The sequence below is a fragment of the Mustela nivalis genome (genome assembly GCF_964662115.1).
Source record: "Mustela nivalis genome assembly, chromosome: 14".
NCBI classification, from domain to species: Eukaryota; Metazoa; Chordata; class Mammalia; order Carnivora; family Mustelidae; genus Mustela; species Mustela nivalis.
In genome coordinates this window covers 13,042,034-13,059,733 of record NC_139033.1, presented here as the reverse complement: position 1 = coordinate 13,059,733, position 17,700 = coordinate 13,042,034, and the positions used below count along the sequence as shown (strand labels likewise).

Genomic DNA, 17,700 nt, shown 5'->3' with positions numbered 1-17,700 from the left:
AAAAAAAAAAAAAAAAAAAAAAAAGTTAGTACACCTAAAAATACTTCCCTTGTGCCAGAAGCTGACCTGTGGCAAACAGCACAACACATTCCTTAATCTCTTTGGCCAAGACTCATTTCTAATTTCTAAACTACACTTAACCTAGCCCAAACTCATTTCCCCAGAATAACTAATACTTGGACTCAGACATTAAAATGTAAATTGAAGCAAAATATAAAAGTACAGTTCACATATTAATTCAGATTTCTCCCAACTTTTCAAATATGCCAAATCTTCTAATAGTGGGATCACATTCCCAAATAGCAAAAATCACCTGAGGCTGAGTGATGGCTGCCCCCTTTAGACCAGACAAACATCCTTTAATTCGCCACACACCCCACCACTCCCTATTGCCTTTCCATCTATCACTTAGGCCAAGTTCAACTACAGTTTATGCTTACAAGGGTTTTCACAATAAAAAATTTCTCTGTAACCATGACTGTATCATAAGAAGGTAAATACACAGTAGAAAAGGTCCTCTTTTCCTCACAGATGGCTCATGTCACTTTCTGGCCCTTGTGGGCATTTATATTTGTAACCCCTCACTCATACATTAAGAGGAAAAAGAGCTTAATAGGATAACCTCAGAGAGGGTGATCTGGCAAGCTATCAGGAAAGTTGGAGAGACAGGTCATTTTCCCAACCATTCTCTCAATTATGATACACAGAAGAGACAGGGAGATACCAAATTATGAAATTTCTAGACACTGACATATTTAAGATCTTCAAGATCACGTAGTCCAGAGTTTCCCAAGTCAGACTTCCTAAAGATATTGAAAACCTGAAGTGTTTTAAGTATTTTTTAAGTAACAGTTCTATTGGGACATAATTTCCATGCCACAAAATTTTCCCTTTAAAAAAGTGTTCATTAGTGGGGCGCCTGGGTGGCTCAACTGGTTAAGGGACTGCCTTTGGCCCAGGTCATGATCCCAGAGTCCCGGGATCCAGTTCTGCGTCAGGCTCCCAGCTCCGTGGGGAGTCTGCTTCTCCCTCTGACCTTCTCCCCTCTCATGCTCTCTCACTCTCTCTCTCTCCCAAATAAAGAAAACCTTTGGGACGCCTGGGTGGCTCAGTTGGTTAAGCAGCTGCCTTCGGCTCAGGTCATGATCCCAGCATCCTGGGATCGAGTCCCACATCGGGCTCCTTGCTCGACAGGGAGCCTGCTTCTCCCTCTGCCTCTGCCTGCCATTCTGTCTGCCTGTGCTCACTCACTCTCCCTCTCTCTGACAAATAAATAAAATCTTTAAAAAAAAAAAAAAAGAAAACCTTTTTTTTTTTTTAAGATTTTATTTATTTACTTGACACAGAAAGAGAGATCACAAGTAGGCAGAGAGGCAGGCAGAGAGAGAGAGGGGGAAACAAGCTCCCCACTGAGCAGAGAGCCCGATGTGGGGCTCGATCCCAGGACCCTGAGATCATGACCTGAGCCATAGGCAGAGGCTTTAACCTACTGAGCCACCCAGGCGCCCCTCAAATAAAGAACATCTTTAAAAAAAAAAAAAGTGTTCGTTGGTATTTAGTACATTCACAGGGTTGCATAATCTTTACCATTCTCTGATTTTAGAACATGTTCATCACTCCTTTAGAAACCCCACCCCCATTAGCTGGGCCCATCCATTCTTCTATCCCCATGGCAACTGCTACTCCACTTTCTGTTTTATGAGTTGCCTAATCTGGACATTTCATATAAATGAGATCACGACAGGTGGGCTTTTGTGTCTGGCTTCTTAGCATAGCGTTTCAAGGCTCCTTCTGGTTGTAGCATAGATCAGTACTTCATTCCAAAGGTTGTCTTCAATATTGTTCAAAATATCTATTTTTCCATGATAAAGCCTGGGGGGGTCATTCTTTAAATAAATGAATTTTTCTCATTTTGCTAACAATGTGAAGATTTTCAAATATACAGAAAAACTGAAGAAAAAAAATATGCTGCACACCTGTGTACCTACAACTTGGATGCTACAATTAACACTTGGATATATTTACTTTATCACGAGTTGATCTATCCAACTATCCATCTTATTTATTTTTAAGCAGTGGTTCTCAAAGTGATCTGGAGACCCCTGGGACTCTGTGAGGCCCTTCTGGGGGTCCATGATATCCAAACTATTTTCAAAATAATACTGAGAGGCTCTTGCCTTTTTCCCTCTCATTCTCGCAAGAGGATACAGTGAAGTTTTCCAGGCATGTGATACTGCAACAGATAAATGTAGATACGAGCATCCAGCTGTCTTCCAACTAAACATTAGCTAAACATTAAAGAGAAGGGCTCGTTTTCTTCAGAGAACAGTTCTTTTCTTTTCTTTTTTTTTTTTTAAAGACCTTATTTATTTATTTGACAGACAGAGATCACAAGTAGGCAGAAAGGCAAAGGGGTAGGGGGAGAAGCAGGCTCCCTGCTGAGCAGAAAGCCCAATGCGGGGCTTGATCCCAGGACCCTGGGGCCATGACCTGAGTCGAAAGCAGAGGCTTTAAACCACTGAGCCACCCAGGTGCCCCTTGAGAACTGTTATTTTCTACAAAACCGTTAACCGTTAGGTTGACCCAAATGAGTTTATTATATTTTTTAATGCTTACCAAATATTTTTACATTTTCTCAGTTTTCATTTCTAATATGGAAAACATTAACAGATATAATCCACACAAACAAAAGCTCTTTGGGGTTTTCAATATTTAAGAGCACGAAGGGGACCTGAGGCCAGAAGACTCGAGCACCACTATCTTAAAGCACTTCGGAGTAAGACACAGACATCTGTACACTTTGTCCTTAGCATACCAGCATGCACAACATCAACCAGGGTTCCATATTTGTCAATGATTCCTGTTGCTTTTGGTTAGATTTACATGAAAAAAAAAAGTCCAAATTTTAAGCTTACTGTTTTTATTCAAAGAGTTCTGACAAATATATACATGATCCCCTACCAAGATTACCACCATCCTAGGAAGTTCTCTTGCGCCTCTTTCCAGTCAGCCCCTCTCCAACCTCCCTCAGAAGCAGGTACTGGTGTGATTTTTCTTCACCTTAGTTTCACCTATTCTAGAACCTCATATAAATGAAACCGTATATACTCTTCAGAGTAAGGCTTATTTCACTCAGCACAGAGTTTCTGAGGTTCATCATGTTGCACATACCGGCTCTTCCCCAACCCTTGCCTTTTTCCCCCCAGTTAGAGACACAGTGACTTAGAGGGGCTGTGGTATGTTACCAACTAGTGACACCACTGTCCAGTAGCATCCAAACCAAATATCTTCCCACCACATGCACTGCCAGTTCCAATTCTCACCTTAGAAGAAAGTTCCCATCTCGATCTGCATGAGAATTTTATTACAGGGAATGGAAAATCAAGACCCAAATGATGGAGGTACTGGGCTTCCTTCAAAAACATGTCTGTCATGAATGGATAAATAAATGTGGTATGTTAAAACCAAGAATACTATTCAGCAATCACAAAGAATAAAATATATTGTTAAGTAAAATATCCACCATGGATGAACCTTGAAAACAGGACGCTAAGTGACAAAAGCCAGATGTAAATGGTTCCATTTATATGAAACTGTCCAGAAAACGCAAATCTAGACACACAAAGAAAATCAGATCTAGACACACAGAAAGCAAATCAGAGTGCATCTGGGGCTAACGTGGGAACTGGTATTAAACACTAAGGGGCAGGATTTCAGTGGGGTGATGGAATCCAGTTCTAGAACTGGACTGGGATAACGACAGCACAACAAATCAATGAGTGGTACACTTAAGATGAGTGTGCTTTGGGGCACCTGGGTGGCTCAGTCAGCTAGGCGTCCGACTTTTGATATCGGCTCAGGCCAAGATCCAACATTATGGGACTGAGCCCATCTCAGATTCCGGCCTAGCAGGGAGCCTGCCTGTCCCTCTCCCTTTGTTCCTCCCTCCACTTCGAACTCTCTCTCTCCTCTTTTTCTAATAAATAAACAAAAATAAAAATCTTTTTAAAAAAATGAGTGAGTTTTATTGTATATAAATTATACTTCAGTAACGTTGCTAAAAAACAACAAAAACTTGTCTGTGCAAGTGGCTAAAAGAGACCTGCTTCAAGGCAGAGAAAGACCTGTTTGATAATTTAAAGAGCAAAGAGGGCATTTTAAAAGACCCTGCTCGGGACGCCTGGGTGGCTCAGTTGGTTAAGCAGCTGCCTTCGGCTCAGGTCATGATCCCAGCGTCCTGGGATCGAGTCCCACATCGGGCTCCTTGCTCAGCAGGGAGCCTGCTTCTCCCTGTGCCTTTGCCTGCCATTCTGTCTGCCTGTGCTCGCTCTCTCTCCCTCTCTCTCTGATGAATAAATAAAATCTTTAAAAAAATAAAAATAAATAAATAAATAAAAGACCCTGCTTGCTACTCAACTAGAAAAGAGTTGTTCACAATAGCAAATCAATACAATCATATGTTGTTTGAAGAATTCAAAGTGTTTCATTTTTTTCATTTTTTCATTTTCATTTTTTTCACTTTTTTTCAAAGTGTTTCATTTTAATAAATAAAAGGGATTTATAAATTAACTTCCTCTAAAAAGCTCAGTATCAAGCTATCAGGGCAGGTCCCCACTGCCCATCAGGAGATGAGGTAGCCACTGGCACACGGGCCGGAGACCATATGTCAGCAGAGGCACTTGTATTTCTTAGAGGTGAGCACAGGATAAAGTTCCTCAGGGTGTTCTTTCAGAAACCCGGTTATTGGGTAAATATCTAGAAACTAAGTTAATCCCCCTACTTTTTACATAAGAAGCTTTTTTTGTTTTGATGCCCGAGTTTATCTCATGGTGACAAACCAAAAGAGGCCACGTTCCTTCCTAGGCCCACAAGCCACGGGGGGAAGGAGCTGTAACTAGCGTTCAGAACAGACCCTCCTACTCCCAGACTATTCCTCAACAGCAAAGCTACGCTACCTAAATCCTCACGGTTTCTCGCTCACTGCACCCGAAACCCAAACCTGTTTCCAGCAGGCACCGGCTCTCGTTGCTGTCTCCTTATGAGCTCTTACTGCTTAGCTTTATTCCTCGCTGTTAGGTTCTTTTTCTTCACTCTTGAGACTCAAAAGCGAAGGGCAAGAAATCCTGTTTCTGGAATTGTTTTTCCAGATCTTGGACGCCTTCCTAGAACTCCCCTTTTAAACTGCCTCCTTCCAGACGATTTTTCTGGAATGCTAGATTTAGAGAAGTTTCGTTAGAGCATTTAAGATCGGGCAGTGTTCCTCTACCACAACCAGACACAGCTGAGCAAAAATATCTTGGGATATACGATAACATATATTTCACAGGAAAAAAACACTACCTTCCAAATGCCAGCTCGAACATCCAAAACCTCCCATCCGCAGCTGCCCCCTCAAGAGGCAGTGGAGGTCTGGGAGGCAGGATGGAACAGCACGGACTGGAGACTGGCCAAGGCTCTGCGAGGACTGCTTCAGCAGTAGTGAGCACCTTGCTGAACCCAAGGGCCCCCCACATTGACAGCCCCCTCACAGCCTCCTCTTGGGGAGCTGCCCCTCCCACAGCTCCGGCCACAGGGCACCCACGGCAGACAAGTCCAGTGCACAGCACACCAGTGTCCTGCCACTGCAGGCGACTGGGCCTTCCTCAGCCAAAACCTCCCAGTCATGGCGATGCTGGCCTTTCTTTAATCTTCCATGTCTAATCCCTTGGCAAGTTCCAAACCCGCCTTGAATCCATCCAGTTCTCCTCACCTCCAAGGCTGCCATGCTAGTCTGAGAGGCTCCACAGCCTCCCTAGTGGTACTCTTGCCTCCTATCAACCCTTCTCCACAGAGCGGCCTCAACAAGCCGTATCCCCCAGGACAGTGAGCACAAGACCCTAATGTCCCCCCATGGCCAACAAGGCCCCTTGCCTCTTGAGTCTTATCTCCTACCACTCTTCCTGCCCTCAACATTCTAGCCACGCTGGCCTCCCTTCTAGCCCCGCAGTGTGCCAAGCTCATTCCACCTTGGGCCTTCGCCTCGGGCTCTTCTACTGCGTGGGAGGCTTATCCATGGCTGGCGCCTTCTCACAACTCAGGTTTCAGCTCAACCGAAAATGTCACCTCCTCAGAAGACTCCCCTGACCAGGGAGGCAGAGGGTCTGCCCACCCTCCCCAGCCCCGCAGCACTCTCCTTCCTTCATCTTGTTTTATGTTCTCCACTGCACTGACAACATACATCACTCTGCTTACCGATCTGCCTTACTAGAATACAAACTCATGAGGGAGATTGACTGATTTTCCTCAGCTACTACTGGATCACCAAGGCTAGAGCTGTGCCTAGCACCCAACAGAGGCATGACTAATAATTTCTGGAAGGAAGGAGGAGCCAGCCCAAAGACCAGACTCATGCTCTGGGGCCTGTGAGGTTCTGCTCAGAGAGGGAGGGGACAGATAATCTCCCCCTCAAACAGATTAATTAGAGGCTGTGGGGCTTAGTTAGGCGACTGGCAAGGGGCAGTGGTAACAGGAAGCTCTAAGCAAGGGCTCTATCCGAAACACAGGCCACGGGCAAGCGCCAGTCAGGCAGATGCCAAAGCTCCGCTAAGCAGAAGCTTAGACGCAGAGAAGAAACAGGCTGCAGGTGAGCGAGCCAGCTGGCAGGGGGCTATGCAAGACTGCAAAGGAAAGCAGAGCCTGAGAAGAGCCGACTCACTTCACGGGGTGAAACAGGAAAGGAGGACAAGCTCCCTGTGCTGAGGACCCAGAGCCGCCTGGAACTTGGCTCCAGCCTGCACTGAAGTCAGGCGGTCCTAAGAATCCCAGAATCATCGCAAGATTCCCAGCACCTTTCCTGATCCTTGTAATCAGCCCCCATTACCCGGGTGAGCACAAGAAGGTCCCTGATCCATGATCCTGATCCCAAGAGATCTGTCTAAATAAAATACAAGTCCTGGGGCCTGGATTTCTAACTATAAACAGAATTTCAACAAAAGATGGAAAACATCACCTAAGATATTTGCTGTCCGAACTGCACATACTGTATCCAAGAGAATGGGAGCTCACGCTGAATTTTTCATCATCGTATGAATCCTTAAAAATAAGTAAAGTTAACTCTCTATAATACCCTGTTCTCGGATTGTACTGGGGACTAAGGGTAAGACCCATTTTACAGGCTTTTCCTGATATAACTGGGCCCTCCTATCACTGGATCCCCTGCACTGGTGCCTACTCTAGCCTGTATAACTCGATAGAATTCCAGGGTGGGCTGCTATGCTCTTCTGCAGTTGAAGAGCTGAAAATGCCTTTATAGAAGCTGGGTTACTTAAAAACATGACCTCAAGGAACATTTCAAACCAGGCTGTATTAGTTTCCTAAGGCTGCTATAATAAATGACCCCAAAATGAGCGCTAGAACACCACCTATTTCTTATCTTATAGTTCCGGGGATCAGAAGTCTGACATGGGTCTCACTGGGCTAAAAATAAAGCTGTTGGCAGGGCTGGGTTCCCTCTAAAGTACTAGGGGAGAATATGTTTTCCTGCCTTTTACAGCATTTGGAGGCACCAACTTTCCTTAGCACACAGCCCCGCTTCTGTCTTCAGGGCCAGCAACTAATCAGGCCAGGGCTTCTGCTGCTCTCTCTGCTTCTCTCTGATTTCCTCTCCTATTTTTTTTTTTTTAAAGATTATTTACTTATTTATTTGACAGACAGAGATCACAAGTAGGCAGAGAGGCAGGCAGAGAGAGAGAGGGAGAAGCAAGCTCTCCACTGAGCAGAGAGCCCAATGTGAGGCTTGATCCCAGGACCCCGAGATCACAACCTGAGCTGAACGCAGAGGCTTAACCCACTGAGCCACCCAGGCGCCCCTCCTCTCCTATTTTTAAGGACCTTTGTGATTACAGTGGGTCCACCCAGTTAATCCAAAATAATCTCTTCATTTTGTTTTTTTAAAGACATTATTTATTTATTTGTCAGAGAGAGAGAGAACACAAGCAGAGAGGGAAAAGCAGGCAGAGGGAGAAGCAGACTCCCCACTGAGCAAGAAGCCTCATGCAGAACTTGATCCCAGGACCCTGAGATCATGACCTGAGTCGAAGGCAGACATTTAACGTACAGAGACCCCCAGGCAACCCTAATGTCTCCATTTTAAAGGTACCTGATTAGCAACCTTGATTCACAGTCACAGGTTCTGGGGATTACCACATGAATATTGTGGGAGAAGGGGTGTCATTAATCTGCTCCACAGTCCATGTGGGCCACGATACAAATACCAGTCAACAGAAGCACTCAGCCTGTTATCCCACTGCACACCAATGTCGTCTGAAGCACCACCCCAGAGTTTGTGTTTATCTTTGCACAGGTGAAGATAAACAAGACTGCCAAGAGCAAGTTTATGATGTTGGCTTCCAGGTCCCTGAGCTTCCCTTTTCAATGCCACAAGTATTTCTTAATCACCTAGTATGCGCCAGACACTGTCAGGCCCTGTGGGAAAGTCAATGGTGAAGACAGCATGAATGGTGCCAAGTCAGGTCTACATAACAAGAGCGGGCAGAATCCACGGTGTCACGGATTTACCGAGCAATGTGGCACACGCGCCCTTTGCAAAGTCCTAGTAGGACAAGAGTGCTTGAGCTGAGTCTGGAAGGATGGGTGGGAGTCCATCAGTGGGGAAGGACAGCACCTGGAAGGGCTCCGAGCCGCCTAAAACCACCTCGGCTTTAGACGGACTGGCACTCTTGCCTCCTAACAGGGCCGCAGGCTTTCGTGGAACAGATGAGAGAGGCAACTTTTCAGCCCCACAGACATTGCCTTGGACAAGTTGCTTCACCTGAGCAACAGGGCAAATTACCTTCTAAATTTGGGGAGGGAGATATTTGTTTAATAAGAAAAATGAGGACTCAACCACCACCCACCTGAGAAGGCTACTGTGAGAGTTGCTTAGGATCACATAAAGAGAGGGGTGCCCGGGGGGCTTAGTTCAGTGTCTGCTTCGGCTCAGGTCATGATCCCAGGACCCTGGGCTGGAGCCTCATGCCGTTGTCCTCAGGCTCACTGCTCAGAGGGGAATGGGCATCTCCCTCTGCCCCTCCCCACCACTTGTGCACATTCTCTCTCTCAAAATAAATAAATAAATAAAATCTTAAAAAAAAAAAAAAAAAAAAAACAAAGACCACGTAAAGAAAATCCAGGACACAGGAGAGCTCAGTTAGCGCAAGTCCCTTCTTCCACCCTTGCAAATAAACTCCCTCCACTTTTTCCTCTAACCTCTTTTCCCAGGCTATTCCTAATATTATCAACTTTTTCTGCCCTTCCATCAGGATGGCAATTAGCAAATCAGCCTCTCTGTGAAAAGGAAATCTGTTTCCAATCTACTCAAGGGAAGAAGACAGAGAAAAGGAACACTGGGGCTTCCTGCTGGGGAATATGGTCCTTAATTGTGGACAGTTAACATGGGGAAGGGGAGGTAAGTATTAAACCCTGATGTCAGGGCAAACTGTCCACATTGATAGCAATTATGTAAACACACACACACATACACATTCACACACACACTCAATCTCAGTATGGCCCTAAGAGCTGGCTCACATTTCACATTTGTTATCACAGCCCTTGCTAATTATTCTACCACCGTCTGTTTATCTGTCCCCTACTCCCTAGTTTGTGAGCTCCTCAAGGACAGAGACGGTCTTTCTCATCTCTGCAGCCCTCGTTCCCACCTCAGTGCACGCCCCTCAGTGCACACTATATAATGATCAAATACTGAAAAGAGTGAAAGAAAACCTGCTTATCCTTGGCATGCTGCAGAAGAGTAAATTTAGTCATTTGTGTGCACAGTTCCCATTTACAAGTAGTTACCATGCCTAACATTAGAAAGTACCTCTACTGGTAACCTAAAATTTGGAGGATACCATGTTCCAAACCTTTAATCCTGGCAATTCCTTGAGTCTGGCAAGAGACTCCCACCATGGGACAGGAGCCCAGGTTACTATACAGAATATACGTGTATAGGAGTAGATTTTGGAAATCTGTATCCCCACGCTATCTTACAGGTACGAATTAAAAGGTCTCCTCAGATATCCACTTCAGCAGAAACCCACTGTCCAGAAAGAACTGCTTATCCCTAAATACATAGAAAGACCATCTCTTGCCCTCCAGAGACATTTATACCTAGGATTCTTATTAGGTTCTTATTAGGAACTACATAAAAAGATGGAGAAATGAAACCAAAACCAACCACAAAAAAACTATCTACTAGATGTGATCAGAATCTGTGTGGGTGAGTTACATGTGTGACATTCCCTAAAATGCTAAGAGGGCAAGACCCATGAGCGATGTTCTAGAGTACATAGCTCCATTGTGGAGCTTGGGAAGCATGGGCAAAGCAAGAATGCATCTATTTAGTATTTGTCAAGCAGGCATTTGAAAACCACACTGAAAGACCCCAGTCAGACCCGTTACTTCCTTCAGCTTATACATGAGGAATCTTGGTCCTCCTAAACATCAGCAGGGTCAGGACAGAGAACTGGACTCTGCCTGTGAGTTCCTCGTGCCTGCCAGGAGGTATTAGGCACATTCAGGACATTCTATCAGTTAATCCTCACATCCACCCTGCCGGGCAGTTTTATTCTCCCCGTTTTACAGGGGGCAGACAGGAAGGCTGTGTCCTGGAAGAGCCAGACACCCCGGGCTCTTCCCCCATCCTCTATCCCCTAACTCCGCCTTGGAGAAAGGCAACTTCTTCCCCTCCAGAACGTCCCAGTAACTGAGCACACACTGTAGGACCAAATCAAGAAGTTCTGTTGTGGGGCTACTTAGCGTCACAGAGCAGGAAGGACGTGGATGCTAAGGCCAGATATGGAGCTGGAATCCCCCTGGCACTGTCACCCAGGCGGGCCACTGGATGCACTCACACATAGTCCCCATTTCTCAAACACCCTATTCCCTCATCCAGAGTCTGTCTTGCCAAAGACCCTTTAGGAGTTCAAGACTTTGCATGTTCCGGAACAGATCATACTCAGAATCCCTGGACCACTTCACAGGACAAGGGAAAAAATAGCCACAACTTCCCTTGCACTTAGTTCCTCCCCCAAAGAGCTGTTGAACCTCATCTGGAAACAGCTGGGAGACAGCAGTTCAACAGGAAACCAAACCAAAAAAAAAAAAGGCACAGAGTGTACCAGGGAGAGTTAGGCAGCTAGAACCAAGAGACAGGAAGCTGAGGTTAGAAAGAGCCTAGGCCAGAAACAGTCACGCAGAAGAGGAGGCCCTGCTGGCCTTCCTCTAGGCCCAAGGAGAAAGAGAAAACCTGGAAAACAGCGGTGAAGGCTCGAATCCCAGGAAAAGGAAGTCAGACCACCAAGATCAAATCTACTTCCCTCCCTGCCCCCATCTCAAGTCTCAAGCCAGCTAGTGGTCATGATAGGACAGCTGAGGTCAGAAACTCACTTCTGTTCCCCTGCTGCTTTCCGCGCCAGAGGCGACAGCCCAGACAACTGGTTTTGAGTCATTCCTCTGTCAATCTGTCCCACAGCTCCACACCGCCAACTAAATTCAGGGACATTCACACAGAGAGACAAAGAGCGTCTTCATGAGAAATTACTAGGCAGATACCCAATGGAGACTTGCAGAGTGGCAGGACTCGTGCACAAGGAACTACAGCAAAGCAAAAGAACCAGTGGGGCTGGAGGTCTTGAAGAGCAAGGTAAGGCTGCGTTTTGCAACCAAGAAACTTAATTGAGCAATGGCCAGTTGCCAAGATATTTTTGAAAGAAGTTGGGGGGGAAAATGCCATTACTAAAATTCTTTGGTGTTATTTAATAATAAGCCTTTAGGTTATCCAAACCTAAAAGGGCAAAGGGAAGACTGGTTTATTTTTCCTTTAGCAGAGTTTAGGTAAGAGTTTTCTACTCATGCCTCCTGCGACTTAATCATCTTTGTCTCCCAGTACACGAAGAAGTTTATATTAAAAGAAAGGAAAGGATTCAGCCCTCTTAATAAAACACATTCCTGTCTTTCACCTATAGTTTTGTTGGAAAAGGCTCTTGTGGCATATGCTACAATCTAGGTGGGTTTGATTCCAATGAAGTGCTTAAAATTCAAGACTGAGTAAGCAGAGCTAAAAGAGGGCAAAAGGCTGCAATCTCAATACCATTAAGAGAGAGAGAGAGAGAACATCTTCACAGGCTCAGTGCCAGCTCAAACTGGCAAGACCAGAGAAACAGAGCAGAGCCTAACCAATGTGCCACGCAAGGGGGATGGGAAGAGAGCTCTAGGTAATCCACTGCAGCCATGTGGCAAACAAACCACCAGGGAAACCTTCAAGAGAGGAAATGGGGTGGGAGTGGGAGGGTTGTTTCAGGAACATAACAAAGGAACAAGTTGACTAATCATTTATTCCAGAGAGGGAGCATGCTACCCTGAGCCATGTTTTAACTTCAGGTAAATGTGTAATGTTTTTAACTTGGGACGTATCAGGGTTTAAAGGCTCTTCAAAAAAAAAAAAAAAAAAAGAGGGCGGGGAATGGGGGGAACATACCTACTTTTCTTTATGCTGTTTCTGGAGTCTCCTAGGAAACGTTCCCTGTGCCACCTGCAGACCTGAGACAGCCAGAGCCAGTCCAGTTACCAATGCAATAACCCCCACTCAGCAGAGATCCTATCGTGAGCTTTGTGCAGGACTGGACTGCTCTGCACTGCAGCTAGCCCAGAGAAGTTCTGTTGCTGAGGCAGAAGTCACCTGGCACAAATACCTAACATGCACACGGAAGGAGGAGAGGGCGGAAAGGCACTTAACTCATGAGGGCCAGGCATATCTGTGACTTAGGGGGAAAAAAAAAAAAAAGGATTTCTGCCCAGAGCTGGATCCACGTGTCAGAGTCGTGTCTGGGGAGCCTGCCCTCAACAATGCCATCTCCATATAGTGTTTCACGGCTGACCAGAGAATCTTCCAACTTGTCAGCGGGGGCAGACTGCACCTCCAACCGCTGTGGCTCTGAAAGTCTACCTAGGAGGCACCCAGGGTGGCCACCAAGGTGGGAGAGGGTCTCCCAATAAAGTAGATGTGAGGAGAGCCAGCCTCCCTCTGCTGGGTCAATCAGAAAAGTAGCCAACATTTAAGGAGCATCTAACCATGTGTCAGGCACTGGAAGAAGCACTACCTCTCTCGTTCCATTCCCCAAAATAGCCAATGGAGGCTGATCCACTGTCATCCCCCCCTTCATAAAGGAGGAAACAGGCTCTGAGATTGGACACAAGCCATTAACTACTGGAACCAGCACTGAAGCCAGCCCTGGGCAGGTGCTCTTACCTACCACCCGATATTGCTGGAAACACACAAAGCGTTTGGGGGAAGGGGTGGAGAGTCGAGTTAACACAAGGGGCAGCCTGTATTTACACCTCTTCCGTGCCCCAAATCGGCGGCCTCGGGACCTTGAAGGGAGGGCCTGGATGGAGAAGGCGAACCGGAAGAACCCAAGCACTGCTAGCACGGGACGAGGCCAGGACAAGGACCCCTTTGGCTTCCACCGAGGATCCCAGACCCATAAACCCTTCCAAAAGGGCAAGAACCAATGGGAACGCGTGCAGCCCCGGGGTCCTCAGGCGGTCGAGCCCTCCGCGCCGGTTTTGTCAAAGTAGAAAGCTCCTCTCGAGAGGTGGGGCCGGCCCGGGTCGCCAGGTCCCTACCTGTAGGCCAGGGTCATGCACTCGAAGAGTTTGGTGAGCGAAGCGTCGATGGACAGGTGGCAGGAGCTGGTCTTGCCGAAGCTGTAGGTCTGGCACGTCTGCTTGTTGACCGTGTCGAAATCGTAGCCCTTCTTGGGCGGGTGCTCGCGGTGTGGCGACGACACCATGAAGTGGCCGCTGTGGATGATCTGCTGGCGGCGCGGAGGCTCCTCGCGGCCCGGCCCGGCCCTCGGCGGCGGCGGCGCGGCGCTCGCGTGGGCCCGGGCCGGGGCGGCCGAAGCGCAGGCGGGCGGCGGGGACGGTTCATCGGTGTCCGAGTCGTCGTCGTCCTCAGGCACCTGAGGCTTGAGCAGCACCGGGCGGCCCCGACTGCGGGGCCGCCGCGGGGAGCATATGAAGACGTCGGCGGCCATAGGAGGTGCCGTCTGGGGGCATCCCCCGGGGCTCCGGGCGACGCGGGCGAACTAGGCTGACTGGGCGCGGGCCCCACACGGCCCGCGCGCGGACTGTCCGCGAGCGCGCCGCGGGGCGGGAGGGGAGGGCGCGGGCCGACTGGGCCGCCTCGGCGCCGGCCCCGGTGTGACGTCACCGGCGCGTTTCGGCCAATCGGCTGCCCGCGTCGGCCTCTTAAAGGTGCAGGGGAGCCTTTCCGTATCTAGGCGGACAAAAAAAAGCGGGGGGGTGGGGCGGGGAGGAAGGTCGCGGGAGGCCACGCCTGGAGGCCCCGCCCCTCGCTGCCCCTCGCCGCCCCCTGCGCTCACCGGTGCGGGGGATGCTATGGGCCGCCGTGGCCAGGTGGTGCGGCTCGCAAGTGTCGCGGCCTTGGAGAGGCGTTGGCCAAACGGGGCCGGGCCCACCCCGCCCAGCTCTCCCCGGAATCGCGCTGCGGGCGGGGCGGGCGCTCCACGTGGTGGGTGGAGGTGGGGCTCCTTCCCCCTCTCAGACTCCGCTTTCTCTGGCTGGGCCTGGAACTGTGTCCTCGCAGCTGGTCCCCGGTGTTTCTGAGCACAGTGGTTATGATCTCCATCTTACTGATGAGAAGACTGAGTCTCTGAATACCAAAGGGATTTTTCTAACGCGGAAACACGATCGAGAACGCTTCTCACTGAGACGTCATATCCACAGGGGTGGAAACTGGCTCGGCCCAGTTAAGGCACTCTGCGCGGGGCATCGCAATTAGTACACGGCAGAGCCACCAGCTTCTTTAACCCCCCAACTACTGTCTTTTCAGACTGTTTAGATCTTAAATTTGGTGGGTGAACCAGCCCTCAGGCAATTCTGAAAGGGGAAATTCTGAGCCATAGTTTACTTCCCTTCCTAACGGAGCAATTCTATGTCTCAGAAAGTTGTGACAGTTAAAAATGATGATAAAGTGCTGAATGAGTGCTAAAGAATTGTTCCAGGGGCGCCTGCGTGGCTCAGCGGGTTAAGCCTCTGCCTTCGGCTCAGGTCATGATCTCAGGGTCCTGGGATGGAGCCCCGCGTGGGGCTGTCTGCCAGCGGGGAGCCTGCTTCCCCTCTTTCTCTCTGCCTAGCTTTCTGCCTACTTGTGATCTGTATCTGTCAAATAAATAAATAAAATCTTAAAAAAAAAAGGGGGGGGGGTTGTTCTACAGACCAAAGCAATGGAACCAACCAGACCAGAGGTACCTAGACATTGCCAATACTCAACCATTTTGGTTGAAATAGCAATTTCATATGGTTCAACCTAATAGTCAACACTTCTAGAAAGCTGTCAAGGTTTCGGGGACTCAAAGCCAGCCTGGGGTTGGGGGCTGTGTTGGGAAGATAGGGGATGAGAGGGCATCAACAGGCAGAAAGAGGCACTTGGCCAAGAGCCCCCACTAATCCGTTGAGAGTCCTCCACAGTTTCTGTGCTCTGCTTTGAAACCAGTTTCACTTCCAGATTTGGAAGCTGAGCACCCTGCCCCGCCCTCCTCCTGACAAGGGCCTCCAGAAGGGCAGAGTGCTCAGAGTGAAAGTGAAAAAGGGCTCTTAGTGGCCACGCACCTTCCTTCCCCAGATGTCTCCAAGAAGGGAAGTGGAAGTTTGAGGTCTTACACCTTGCCCAAAGCAGCACCCCCAACGCTGGTTGCAGATGTCTAAAAGGCCACCCTTTGACTTGCCATCCTTCACCTGAGGCTTTTTTTTTTTTTAAAAGATTTTATTTATTTATTCAACAGAGAGAGATCACAAGTAGGCAGAGAGAGAGAGAGAGAGAGAGAGAGAGAGGAGGAAGTAGGCTCCCCGCCAGGGAGAGAGCCCGATGTGGGGCTCGATCCCAGAACCCTGGGATCATGACCTGTGCCGAAGGCAGAGGCTTTAACCCTCTGAGCCACCCAAGCGCCCCGACCTGAAGGCTTTTCTCCTTGGGTAACTTTTTTTTTTTTTTTAAGATTTATTTATTTACTTGACAGAGAGCACAAGTAGGCAGAGCGGCAGGCAGAGGGAGAGGGAGAAGCAGGCTCTCTGCTGAGCAGGGAGCGAGATGCAGGGCTCCATCCCAGGACCCTGAGATCATGACCTGAGCCAAAGACATCCACTTAAATCAACTGAGCCACACAGGTGCCCCAACTCCTTGGGAAACTCTTAAATATCCAGCTGCATTTGGTGACAATCCCACTTTAGAATTTGATCCTAAGATTGTAGCATCACTTATCAAGAGTGGAAATTAGAAACAACATAATGGGGGCACCTGGGTGGCTCAGTGGGTTAAGCCTCTGCCTTTGGCTCAGGTCATGATCTCAGGGTCCTGGGATAGAGCTCCACATTGGGCTCTCTGCTCAGCGGGGAGCCTTCTTCCACCCCCCACCCCCATCTGCCTGGCTCTCTGCCTACTTGTGATCTCTGTCAAACAAATAAATAAAATCTTAAAAAAAAAAAGTACATAATGTCTGACAAGAGGGAATTCATTGAATATACTGTGGCCCCAAATGGAATAAAATGCTACATTTGGGGGGCGGGACGCAGAGAGAGAAGGAGAGAGAGAATCTCAAGCAGACACCCTGCTAAGCACAGAGCTCCGACAGAGGGCTTGATCTCACAACCCTGACATCACAACCTGAGCTGAAATCAAGAATGGCTCAACTGGCTGAGCCACAGGCGCCCCGGAAACACGACATACTAAATGAAGCAAATATTACTGACATGGAAAAATGCCCATGATATGATGTTGGGTGGAAAACCAACTTTTAAAAAGTTATCAGTAGTTTGATATCAATTTCAAACAAATACTAACAAAGCATATATTTCTGTGTGTGTGTCAGAAAATGCACCATAATGTTCACACCGGTTATTTCTGGGTAGAGTGATTCTTATTTTCTTCTTTATGCTTATCTGTATTTTCTAATTTCCAAAAGAAATGTTTCTTACTTGTATACCTTTTTTTTTGTTTTGTTTTGAGTATACTCTTTATTTCTCTTTGGTCTCTTAGCACAAAAGACATCCTTGTGGGAGTATGTATACTTTTTTTTTTTTTTAATTTAAAAAAGCAAACATCAATTCTGTAGGAGGACAGAGCCTCTCTAAAGGCTGATGTTGCAAACTGGCAACCCATGTGCCGTATGTGGTGCCCAGACCTGCTTTGTTTAATCCACATCATCGATTCTTAAAGACTATATTAGAGAGAAAAAAAAAAAAGACTGGAGGAAAACACAGTTTAAAAGGCAGGAAGCAGTGAATTACCAAGAGTGAGATCTGGAGGGTGTAACAAGCAATCAATGGCTAGAGGGAGAAGGCCTTGGGGGCAGTTAACCAGGATATGGGGAAATGATTGCACAGAATCTAGCCTGAGAGGCCCCCACCTTCCTTCCTGCAGAGGAATGAGCAGCCACAGCCACACGTGCACAGAGGGACAGGCAGGGCAGTTCTCCAGGGGAGCTGACAACTCCCATGAAGGACAGAGAGCTCCTAGACCCAGCAAACAACAAGAACACGGAACCTCATCAAGACAGCCATCTCTTTTAGAAAAATCAGAAGCATGCCATTATAATCAAATCAACAATCAGGCAAATAGGAATTCCCCAATACAGAGTA

At 47.8% G+C, this 17,700-nt stretch overlaps 1 protein-coding gene and 1 long non-coding RNA gene across 8 annotated transcripts in view; both read right to left on the bottom strand.

Moving 5' to 3' along the window:
* Nucleotides 1-14,698, bottom strand: part of MLXIP (MLX interacting protein) — a 60,261-nt gene extending 45,563 nt beyond the window's left edge. For 4 of the 7 annotated variants that reach the window (XR_014302585.1, XR_014302586.1, XM_082698383.1 and 1 more), the window contains exon 1: nt 13,666-14,246. Coding sequence is in view for 3 of the 7 variants with exons in the window: in XM_082698383.1 (XP_082554509.1) it covers nt 13,666-14,078 (413 nt within the window). In the remaining 4 variants the exon portion in view is untranslated. Of the gene's footprint in view, nt 1-13,665 lie in introns of all 7 variants that reach the window. The other 3 variants (XR_014302583.1, XR_014302584.1, XM_082698381.1) reach the window with 3 other exon arrangements.
* On the bottom strand, nt 2,631-9,149 carry LOC309847796. The gene is made up of 3 exons (XR_014302627.1): nt 8,997-9,149; nt 4,401-8,054; nt 2,631-4,167 (listed from the first exon to the last, which is right to left on the bottom strand). It is a non-coding gene; the product is annotated as an uncharacterized lncRNA (long non-coding RNA).
* Nucleotides 14,699-17,700: the final 3,002 nt, after the last annotated feature.